Genomic DNA, 12,247 nt, shown 5'->3' with positions numbered 1-12,247 from the left:
AATCAGTGATGAGGAAAAAAGCTCGTTCTGTGTCCCTGGAGGGATTTTTATCCTCGGCACTGCCTGAATGCTGCAGGCAGTGCCTGGAAGCGACAGGATTCGTTCCAATGGTGATGCTGCTCTGTAGATTTTATGGCCTGTTAATACAGTCAAGGTGACTGTATTAACACAGAGAGACCTTGCTGTGAGTGTAAGACACCCTAAATAAGTATTTATAATCGTGTGGGTCGTGTTTCTCAAGCTTCCCGGAATCAATGGAGAGGCATAGCCGCTGTGCAAAGCAGATATTTCAAAAAAGCAGCACCACCCTCTGCTGGCCTGGGCTGCCTTCCCGGGTGAGCTGCCGGCAGCCCGGCGCCTCGGGAGCCTCCAGCTTCTCCTGCGGGGTTCCACATCCCCCCCTCTTTGTTTTTCTGATGTAAACAGTGAAATATTTAACTTAGTTCCCCCCCATGTAAATATATGTATATATATATGTGTGTGTGCTTTCTGTGAGTGCCTGCTTAGAGGTGCTGTGCAGGGACTAATAAATCCCTCTTTTTATCAAGCTAAGTGGACATTTTTTAATTGCAAATTATTTTGTGTTTTTCTTTCTCTCTCCCCCAAGTTCATCCATTCTGCAGTTCAGTTCTAAAAATATTTGCAAAATTTGTTTCAAACTTAAATAAAGCAAGTATTTTTTCAGACTGAGGGGGTGTATGGGAATAACCTTTGTGTAATCAGCGAGAACAATACTCCAGAAACTTTGAAAATGAATGAATGGTGCAAATCATGGAGGAATAAAATAAAATAGAGCTTATTTCATGTGGAGACCTGCATCCTTAATACCTTAAGAAATTACTGAGCTTCCTTTAAGTATGGGAAATCTAATTCTGTTTTCAAACAAACTTGAATGTTTGTTTTCACAGCATGGTTTACTTTTGACCTGAAAGCCTAATTATCCTGACTGATTCAAAGTGAGGATTTCCAGTGCAGAGCTGCCTTAATTAAGGGCAGGTTTGTCAGCTCCTGTACTAATTTAACAAATGATGACCCATGCTCCTGTGTTTTCCTATTGCACTGAATGGAAGGTTTGATATTGTACAGCATATTAACCTCACTTTAAATAATAGGAAAAAAATTACAGAAATAGCAGCCTGCAGCTGTACTACAGAATGGATGTGATGAGCTATGTAGGAAACTTTTCTATTCTTTTAGCATAAATGTACACTTATAACTAATGAAGTTTTACCAAAATAAGTCTACTGCCTGTGTGTTCCATGTACAATAATAAGGATTTTTGTTTGTTTTTTAAGCTTGTCATAAGTAAGTCCAGACTAGTTCAGGTGAAAGTGAAAGATAGAAGGAAGAGGAAGCAGGGGAACAGAAATTCATCAGGATGAGTCTCTATAATAGAAGGACAAGCAAAGAACTTGACAACCTGTCAGTTGTTGGAATTCTCCATATGAATTCTCCATATGAACCAGGATTACATCTTGTGTCATATACTCCATTCTACATTTGTATTTGAAACCAAATCAATTATCCCAACACTCTTTTTTAAAGCTTCCACTAAGAGGACATACTAAGACCAGTACCTGCCCTCTCTTCTCCTGGGGGAAGTTTGGAGGGGAGCTTGTTTCCATCTTTGCACAGTGCTTAAAAATGCAAGACATCTTTATAGGGCTCTAATACCATCATCTACAGTGGCAAATGAGGAAAAGCTGACCAGGAGAGTCAGTCCCTTCAATGAAAATATTTCAAAGAATTCATCACCATAAAGTCTGTGTTCCTTACAAGTTTATTGTACATTCTCTGATATCCTTGCTGTGGACTTCAGCACTTGTTCTCTTTTTGGGTAGGATAATAAGAAAAAGTTACACTTTTTTCTTTTAACCAAACAGCTAGCCACATATTTTAAGTTTGGGCTGCCTCAGAAGAGGTATTTTGAGGACTACATAAAAAAACAACCTTTTCTCTAGCAAGTGTTTTTTCAGATAGGGGCACATATGGTCAGTACTAAGCAATATTAGTAGCACAGCACAGACATTCTGAATAATGCATGTATGCTGTGTGTATTTATAGAGTCACAGCTCATGCTGGCACTGCAGGCTGTAGTAATGGAAGTATAAAGCAATTACTATTTTATATTTTGTTTTTTCTGTCAAAGAGCTAATACCAAGTTTTCAGATCATAGCAAAGTGATAGATATTTTAAGAGCAATATTTCTTACTGCTTTCAACATGGTGCAAGTGTACAGAATAATAAACTAATAATATAATTATGATTTCTGCTGAGTTCTAGTGTGTCAAAACCTGTTGAGAAGTTTATAACTGTTCTCCATCAAGTAGATTTGGTGCATACTGAAAATGACTTCAAACATAATACAAATGGCAGATAACATATATAAATAGCAAATTCAGAACCTGAAAATTAGGAAGTGACCATGTGCAGGTTGCTCATACAGTTCTAGTTCAGCCCTTGTGGCATCCCCCTATTGCTGCAGCCTCAGACCAGGCCATTGCACAGGGTTTGTTCTGCAGGAAACACTTGTTCCTCAGTGCTGGAATGGGTGTCTCGTGTCAGTATTTCAGGGTAAGTCAGAGCACAAGGATGTTGTGCTTTTTGTTGTGCTCTCTTGTGTCACAGCTCAGTCTGTGGCTGTGTAATCTCCTCCTTCCGTGGCACATCAAGGCTGCCAAGGAGAGCTGAGGTTTCGTTTGTACAACACAACTTGATTCAGGGAAGTGAGGTACAGATTGCTATTTGGGGCAAAGGATACCTGACTTTTTGTCTATCACATTCTATGTTCTTGATTCCTCAAGTAGAAAAAGACTTGTCACATTGTTGTAGTTTTCTTGTTTTAGTTTCATCTTTCAAAACAAAACAAACCAACCATGTTCTTTGCTCACTCTGTAGTGTGTTGCAGAGTTACACAGTGGTCAAGTAAAGCTACAAGGAGTTGTTTCTCCTGAGGAGAATTAAAACTCTGTTTGCAAATTAACTAAAAGCAGAATTTTGCTTTTTTAACTGTATTAAGTATAGGCATCCTGCTCAGGTTTATGCACAAGGTTTAGATCTTGTTTAAGCAAAAACCAACATCCTGATGCTTAAATAAAATAGTTTTAAATTAGGGTTCCAACATCAGGATATAAATATAATTATTTAATATTCGTTAATCATCTTGTAGTACAAACAAGAAAATATAAAAGAATCCTACTGTGTGAGATTGTTTCCCACGTGTCCAGAGAAAGGAGGAAAGATGCATGCACAAGTTTCTTGGTGCAGGACTGGCTCCCTCCTTAGGAGTGGAGTTCAGTGAAATAGGACTCCTCTCAAAAACAAAGAGTGAGCAACAAAGGATAAGTGATCAAGTGATTAGCCAGAGGCTAATAGGAATGCAAGGGCAGAGTGAGAGATTGCATATTGAAGGAAATCTGATCTGGAAATTAATTTGAGGTTTTCTGCAGTGGATACTGCAAAAGAACTAGTTTTGAAATCTTTCTGAAGATTTCTGTAAGATTAACTATATGAAAATTCAGAGTTGCTTCTGTATAAAGTGTTCTGTCATACAGGAGAGAAGGCTAATGGTTAAATAAGGTTGAATTGCAACTTAGAGGAATTTTCCTTTCCCTCTTCCCCCACTTAGTTTTTTTTTTAAATTAGAATAAGTATGCAGCTGCTTGCAACTTAGCATGAAAAATTTACTTACAAATTCTAGTGACTTAGAAATATGCATGCTGTAATTCTCTCTGGTTGAACCTACATTCTGTTGTAGGAGAATAAATGAGGACAGCAGATAAATACCTCAGCACACACAGTCAACAGCTAAATGTCACTAAATAGACATAGATACTGGAAAAAACAGCTTTTAATGATGAAGAAGTGATTATTATTATTTAGTGACTTACCAAATGGTTTTAATTTAACCTTGTGGTAGGTAGATGTCACTTCATGTTAATAGAATTCTTTTTCTTTATTGGGACCACCTTACCCTTTCTTCAAAATTTAACAGCAACTGCTATAATACAGCAGTGTCTGAGTCCACACATCTTTTCTTTTAAGATTCAAAAAATTCCTTAGATAAAAAAACCCACACAAACTTATTCAAATATCAGCTTATGAAAGTTTTCTGGTTTGCCTTTTCAACATGTATGTTTTAATTTTAAAGCATGAATAAATACACCATGGTAAAATTCTAAAGAATTACTAAATACTGAACAGTAAAATTTGAGTACAACAGATGAGTTTTGTCAGGGATTGAATGTAACTAAGCTTTTACTGACACATTACTAAAATTACTTGCTGCTGCAGAATGGAAATTAGTTTCACTTAGGCTTTGATGCTCGTTGAAACTGTTTGTAAAGCTTGATTTTTTTGAGTAATTCTCTGCTGGTTACATAAAAAAGCAACATGAGCAGTATGTGAAAGTATCAGAACACTATAAATTGGGATTTAAAAACCCTCTCATTCATTCCTTTGATCACAGTATTTAGTGAAGGAGATAAATAGTGCTGTGAAGGAACTTTTGGATTGCTTTCTGCTGAATAGAATTAAAACCACTTAATTTCAAGTCAGTAATCCTGTAAGAATAGCTAATAATTTCTCCTCTGCTTCACAGTTCCTGTACAGTTCTGCACTTGCTATTATTGTTGGATCTTGTTGCTGATGGATTTGTCATGAGAAGCAGGGATCTGTCACTGATAATCCTCTTAGCTCTAAGGACCAAACCTTGCAGTATATTAAAAAACCCTTTCAAGTCCTATACTTGTGTTTGAATTTCTGTCTTATATTTCTTTAATACAACAGCAATGGAGCAACTATGAAAACTGAGTCCTTAAAAAACCCTATTGTATTGAGAGAAACAAATGTTATTTACTCTTATAATGAATAATGTCTCATAAAGAGGAAGGAGGAGTGCTGCAGCCTTATAGTCTGTCTCTAGCCTGTAGGTCTGTATTCCCAGGTAGAAGGGCAAGCCTATATATTATATTATTTTGCCTTTTAGTCCTTTGGATTATGTTTTCCTTGCTTCAAAACTCACATTGTAAGAGTCTCTTTGGAGGCATTAACTGACATCAGTGCAGTACTTGCAGCTATTTTTAAAGGAAGTATATGAGAAAATAAATTCTGGTTCTGGTGCCACGGTGTCTCACAGAGCTGAGATGTTCCAGGCGTAGCCCCGCCGGTCCAGCCCTGCTGGCTGAGATGCTGCTGTTCCTCTGCTAAATCTGTCCTGCTTCTGTTTGCAGCCATGTCATCTTATCTCTTAATTGTGAAGTCTGAACTTCCCGGGGCTGTTGCGGGGTTTTTGAGTGGAGCCGAGAGTGGGTAAGGAAAAATGCTTTGTGCGTTCTGTGTTTGTCTTGAAGAATAAAGGTGTTCAGCACTGCTGAAAGAGATGGGTGCTGACACTTCTCTGATCTCACATGTAAAATAAATAGTCATTTACATGAGTTGTTGGAATATGAAATGTATTTGGCAAGTGCAGGTCTTTTGCAGCACACACACACAGAGCGTGATTCTTTCCTCATGGCAATTTCCTATCCTACCACCTTAAAGTTGGTGGCAAAACTCCATCTACAGGAATCTCCTTCCTGTAATATTTTAAAAGGGGAAGCAGGAAGGTACTAGCAGGGAGAGGAGAAGAAACATTGCCCCTGCTGTCATGTTATCACTTCACATAATTCAAAATCACAAAAGAAAAAATGGCAGGCATTTATATGGAAATATTTTGTTGTCTTGCTCTAGTAATTGGACTTGTCTTGGGAAAAATGCCAGGTTTCCAGACTTGGTTTGTAATTCCTAAACTTGGCTCCCAGTAAAGAACTTATTTTTCGCAGTTGAGCTGTAAAGCTGTTTGTAAGAAGTGTGTCCCTCACATTTCCATTGGAACTGTCACAAGAAATCTTAAGGCAAACACTGCAGCTTCAGCACTGAAATACCTTGTTTGAGTTGTTCCATGCTCCTGTCATTCCTAACAGTGTATCTTGGAGTGCCTTACAGCTGTTTTTCCAAATTGCTATTTTCAGATGTTTTGAGCTCAAAACTTGCTCTGGATTGAAATGTGCTGAAATTGTCTGAAGGCTGTGTGATGCTTGTATTATTCCTGAATGTTGTGGGTGAATTTTAAGTGGGAAATCAGTTTGTTAAAAGGTACTTCAGTTGATTTTCTATTTTATCAGTTGCAACTTCTGGATTTTAAAATGAGTTTGAAAAATTAATTGTGGCTGTAATCTTGCTTTCTGTCTTTCTGCCCTCCAGGCTCTCACAGTTTTAGTAGGTTTTTTGTCAATTTTCTCTTTTTTTCTAAACTAGTACATTTTATGTCTGTATGTTATTTTTAATCCGCTAATGTATCTCTTCCAGCTGTGGTAGTTATCAGCTTTTCATTTGGGTGCTGTAACCTTCTCCTTCAAGCTCATACTTCAACCTCACTCTTCATATACAGTGGTGTTGAGCTGCTGCTGTATCCGCTGTGTGTATTCTGATCTGTCCAACCCCAAATTTAGCATCTAACATCTCTTACTACTGGTTTTAATTTTATGTCAGCTCTGTTTATGCAAAGTGACTTTTCTTTCAGCAAAGATACACTGTGAAACAAACAGCTTAAGAAAACTTCTGGTAGGTAGAACTTGGACGTTCAACCCTGTGCTGCTCAAAGGGTTGTTCTGTCTGAAAAAAGCACTGTGACAACTTCTTCATTAAGGTGCCTGTGGGATAATGCTCCCAACAGCTTTGTCCAGGTCCTACCTCAGATCTCCTGGATGTGAGCACTCAGGTTACAGTGTTGAACTGTTTATCACAAATCACCTGAGCTGTTGTAATCCTCAGTGATCTGTCAGCTCTGCCAACACCCATATTTCTTCCCTAGCTGAAACTACAGTTAGAGATGGGAATGAAGTTCAGTTTTGCATTTAGGAAGAGCTGAAATTGTCCATAGGAATCCTAACCACAGCTCCAGTGCTTAGGTGTTTGGCAGCCTGGTCTTATCGAGTTTCTGCCTCTGTAAATTGGAGTTCTTGCATCAATCAATGTTTATTTAACACAATTTCCCTCCTCTACTATTTGTCCAAGCAAATAGTTCAAGTGCAGTGGCCAAGCAGTATTCCAGGAACATGCACATACGCGTGCCCACATCTATATTTAATTTATTTTGCCATATGAATGGCCATAGTAGATAATAATCTTTTGTTTCTGTGTATTCTTTTGCAGATGTTAAGTGTACATTTTTACTAGCAGGCATTTTTAATGGTAGGAAATTGTTCAGCAAAAATAGATAATCAAATGCCAAGCCTAAGAAGCAACTTATTTATACAAAGGGCATAAATATTGAATAGTTTGATTCAACTTCTTTATCTGGGCCACTTGTTTCCAGATGGGATTGCACAACTGTTCTGTGTTTGTTAAGTCATTATAGAATTTGATACGCTTTCACTTGGTACAGCATTTATCTTAACTGTAGTTGGGATGTATCAAAAGTGTCAGTTAAACTATCTGTGAAAGTATTTTATATGCATAAACCTTCCTGAGCTGTACATTTGGGAAAGCCATTTAAAGAATGTTCTGTGCATTAAATTGTTTTTATAGGTAGAGGTTAGCAGGTGTGCGTGTGTTTGAAAGGCTCAGAGCCAGTCTAACACATCCTCATGTCTTTCTAAAAAACAAAACCATACAGTATAACACTTATTAATATTGAGTGGAGATGTTTCTGTCTGCATAACAAGAATTCCACATAGTTTTGATGACATGAACATAGTTTCAAATGAGGACCGTGTTAAAAAGTTGTAATTTGTGAGCCCTCTGTTAACATTTAATGACCCTGTCAGAGGATGTGATTGATGCAATTAAGTTGTCTTGCTTGTGTGTTGTATAATTGATATGAACTGAAAGTAAGATCCTAATTTAGAACATATGAATATCTTGTTCTGTTGAATTCAGGAATGAAATTAAAGCAATTTTTAAATGTCTGCTTTTAGTTAAAATATGGGGGAGGGAGCAGAAACATCTGCATGCCAAAGCTTTTTCAGCAGAGTCAAGGATTTATATTCTGTATTTAATGTTTTGAATGCTTTTATCATATAGGATTAAATTTACAGATCAGATTGATTTTAAAGGCACTATCAAAACATTTATTCTGCCTTTGGAAAAGAAGCGTATTTTACAACAGTACTTTGAGGAGAAAATTGACACATTTTCCAATAACCAGTCCTCTATGCAGTTTTTTGAGGTCTTTCTAAGTATACAAACTGGTATTCCAAAATGAAGCAGTGTACAAAATTAGTTTTTCTCCTTCATTTCCTCACTGCTGTTTTACTCTCTGCCTTCCCCCCTCCCCCCCAACTCACAAATGTTTCTTCATTTACCATAAAGTAACCAAAATTAATTTTCTGTCTGTTCTCCTGAGCTTGTGAGCCTTGGTGGCAGCTGTGGGTTTGGAATTGGGAGATTTAAACAGAGGTCCTGTACACATAGTGCATAAGCCTTATGTTCTCTGCCATGATGCTGTTCCTCCTACTCTGAACATCCAGCAGACTGGAAAGAAACAAAATCTTTAAAAATATATGAACAGTAAATAATAACAACATGAAAAGTAAATGCTACAGCAAGAAGCTGATTTTGGCAAAGTTGCTTCTTCACTGTAGCAGTAGCAGACAGAGCTAATAATATACTTTCTTAAGAATTATGTATTTTGACTAATTTTTAATATAAACATTGCCAGCTAATGGTTGCTTTGGATTTGATACAGTGAAGATGCCCTCAAACTTGAAATTTCTCTGTTCACTTACATTACATCTTTTCAAATAAGTCTGACTCAAGTGGCTCTCTATGACATACAGCAGTAGTTACTATACCTGTATGATAATTCTTCTTTAACACAGGTGTTATGGTACTTCCCTCATGATAATTTGAGGTGCTGCCTGTTTATTAGGTGCTAACCATATCCTGGACTAAATAAAGTGGAAGGTCAAAAGTCAAGGTGTTTATAGGTGGTAAAGTTGGAGGCTGATGTGCAAGATGTTTATCAGTACAGGATATGGTTATTGCCAAGTTGGGGCAGGCACCCTCAAGATGTTTCTGTTATTTAACTTATCCATCTGTGCTTTCCTCACTTTAGACATGGGATTTTGATGCTTCAAATAGATTTTAAATGTGTGAGGACTTAATGTGCTTCTACAATGCTTTTTTTAATATGTGTGGTTTTATGTATAAACATTCTACCAGTTTCTTCAGCATGATTTTTATCCCTTCTGTCCTTTACATTTTTCATGGATGTATGCAAGGAAGGGAAGCCCAGCATTGAGTGGGAATTGATGTTGCTGTTTCTTCAGGTGTGTAAATATGCAGCTCATTGTAATCCAGGTTTAGACACACACTGTGCTGTGTGAGTACTTCTGCTGGAAATCTGTAGATTATGAAACCCTTCCCTCTGACCCTTGCTGTAAATCAAGGCAGGGATTTGCATATTGTGCTGATGAGAATTATTAATTGGCTCACATCAGACCCCTGATCCATGCAGACACTTGCCTGTGGAACACTGCTTGCAGTGCTGGTTTCTTACAGAATGATGCTCTCCTTATTATCTGGGAGCTCTGTTTTATATCAGTGTAGAAACTAGGAGTACAAATTCATGTAAATAGCATGTGAGACAGGAAATTATTTTTTTCTTGTCCTAGTGGTTGCTTTGTCTAAGAGCACAGTTCTAAGTTAAACATATTTTTAGGACTCCTGAGCTTTGTATCAATCCTGAATCAATTTTCCAACAGGTCTTGGTACCTCGATGGGAGACTGCTGCTGCTGCTTACTTCAGTCTGCATTGTTTTTCCTCTTGCCCTTCTTCCTAAAATTGGTGAGTAATTAAAGGAGAGAAGCGAATATTATTCTACTTTAGTAGCAATTACAGTTGAAGACTTTAAAATCTTAATGGGTTATTTATTTATTTAAACTGGCAGGGGGCTGCTGGTGGTGGTGATTACTTAAGTTGTTGTAGTGTGTTCTGCCTTCCAGCCTTGCCTAGTTAACCTATTACTTGGGTTGCAGTAGTATTTTGTCTGCAATACTAAAATAAAATCTTTACAGCAGAACATTAAAGAGCTGCATTTACTTACAGCATGCCATTAGTGGTAAGCCAGTTCTAATTCTGCCCTACAAAACTACATAAATGATCTGTGACAGGCAGTTGGAATGTTGTTATTCTGAGTCCTAAGCCCCAGATACCAAGCACTGTAATAGAAAACATGCCTAAAATGTAAAGCTTTAGCTGTACATTAGGATCACTTTCCTTATAAATTCTCTTTTATTTTTACTGTTATTTTACAGGCTTTCTTGGCTACACAAGTAGTTTATCATTTTTCTTTACGGTGTACTTTACTCTTGTGGTAAGTTAAAAATCTCTGCACAGCTTCTTTTTTTTTTTTTTTTCCTTATTGTTTGAATGTTTTCATAAGCCTGTTTTGAAATTAATTGTCTTCCCCTCCCCCTTGTTTTTTTTATGTGAAATTTAGAATTTTCTTCAAGTTCAGAATGTGCTTGCTAGGACAGATTACATTGTTTTGCTGAGAGTAGGAAATGTGTATGAACTTCCAAGCATGTGAAAAGAGTTAAAATAATTATATTTTGGGATGGTAAATATAACAATTCTTTTTTTTTTTATTGTTTTTTTGCTGATGGTGCAGCAAAGAGAGCTGGCACTTACATTTTTGTTTCCCTACTAGGAGAGGAATGGAATTCTGTTTTCTTAACTTCTAACTATTACTTACTGCAACTAGTACAGCAGAAAATTTAATATACTCCAAAATAAATTAAATTTACATGTATAATGGAGTGACAGAGTTCAGAAAAAGGCAAAGAAAACTAGAACTTCATTAAGGCAGTTTACAAGATTCATTAATACGTCAATGACCTTATTCTCCTTTCCAGCTGAAAGGAAAAGTTCTTTTCTCTGAGCCATATGAGGGTTTTTGACCCTGATGTTCACCCTCTCAAGGCCCCTGTGAGGTAGATGTTTCCAAATATCAAAAGTGAGACCTGCTAGGCAGATCTAACAGAGAAAATGTGCCTTTAAGTTGCACTTTTTTTTCTTCTTAAAGGGAAAAAGTGTGTTAATGCACATGTGTAATATGTGGTACAACTGAGCAACTCTCACTCTGTCATCTATTTGAATTTTATTTGGGAGCCTGGCAAAAATGTTCCCTCTCTGCCCTTTCATTCTGGCTTGCATTGACTTGCATTTAGTACCTGTTTTACAAAGGGATAAACAGAGTTGAAGGCAAGTTGAACAAACATGCCAACCAGGAGACCAAGGCAATCCATTAGGAACTAAACCATGTGATAAAACCAAACTTCAAAGCTGTCAAAACATCTCCCTAGGGTATCCCTGGAGAGCTGCAGTGTATGTAGGACCTTGGGAAGTATTCTTTTTTAACTGAATATTGAGAAGCAGCCACAGCCTCTCCAGAGTTAATGGAAATTCATTTGTAATATTTATAAATTACCTTAACTTTTGACCTCTTTCCTAAAATTTATCTTTAAAAGAAAAAAAATGGTAAGAAAAAGCACTAACTATAATGCTGACACAGGCCTTTGGCTGAAGCAAGTTGCAAGGGTTTTAAAACCAGTTCAGCTCCTGGATTTCAAAGGGATTGTGCATGGATCTCTGAAGAAAGCTGTTGTAATGGGTGGGTGCATTTGAAAACAGCTTCAGTCCCTGAAAAAGCAAATGTGTAAGCAAGAATTGTGTGCAGCCATGCCAAGTTGGGATGAGCTAAACTAGATTTTAGTTTGTGATTCTCTACCAAAAAAGTGGTTACAAAGTGCTAATGAAGGAGCACAGAGTGCTGGATTTTTAATGAAATGGTTAAGTTTGTCTGCTTACTCTTGTTAAATGGCAAAGCAGCAGCCACAGTAAATCTAACTGAGGTCAAAATTTTAAAAGCCATTACGGATGTTTCCAGAAAACCAATACTCTTGACAGAATATTCCCTCTGACTTGTTCAGGCTCTGAAAGTCAAAGGCATTAAATGTGGTTTAGTTTTCATATCTAATTGCTTTGAAGTGGGTGATGTGTGCTGTTGAAATGGTGTTTTAGTTTGCACACTGTTAATTTCTGTGTGGCAGATATGTTTTAATTTGTTCCAGAAGAGAACTGTGTTAGTCATATGGAAGTGATATAATTATATTTTGCATATACAGTAATTCTGTGCCTTTTCAAGTGCACACCATCTGTTCAGCTTTTTGCCAGCAAGCCACAATTTTACTGCAGCCTGCA

General features: G+C 37.2%; 1 protein-coding gene across 10 annotated transcripts in view; it reads left to right on the top strand.

The window, feature by feature from the left end:
• SLC38A6 (solute carrier family 38 member 6) overlaps positions 1-12,247 on the top strand; it is a 37,815-nt gene that overhangs the window by 12,321 nt on the left and 13,247 nt on the right. For all 10 annotated transcript variants that reach the window (XR_014955816.1, XR_014955814.1, XR_014955815.1 and 7 more), the window contains exons 6-8: positions 5,232-5,310; positions 9,747-9,829; positions 10,300-10,358. Coding sequence is in view for 5 of the 10 variants with exons in the window: in XM_085580922.1 (XP_085437048.1) it covers positions 5,232-5,310; positions 9,747-9,829; positions 10,300-10,358 (221 nt within the window). In the remaining 5 variants the exon portion in view is untranslated. The remainder of the gene's footprint in view (positions 1-5,231; positions 5,311-9,746; positions 9,830-10,299; positions 10,359-12,247) is intronic.

This window comes from Lonchura striata, chromosome 5 (genome assembly GCF_050655825.1).
Source record: "Lonchura striata isolate lonStrDom1 chromosome 5, ASM5065582v1, whole genome shotgun sequence".
In the NCBI taxonomy this organism is placed as follows: Eukaryota; Metazoa; Chordata; class Aves; order Passeriformes; family Estrildidae; genus Lonchura; species Lonchura striata.
This window is presented reverse-complemented; position numbering and strand designations above follow the sequence as displayed.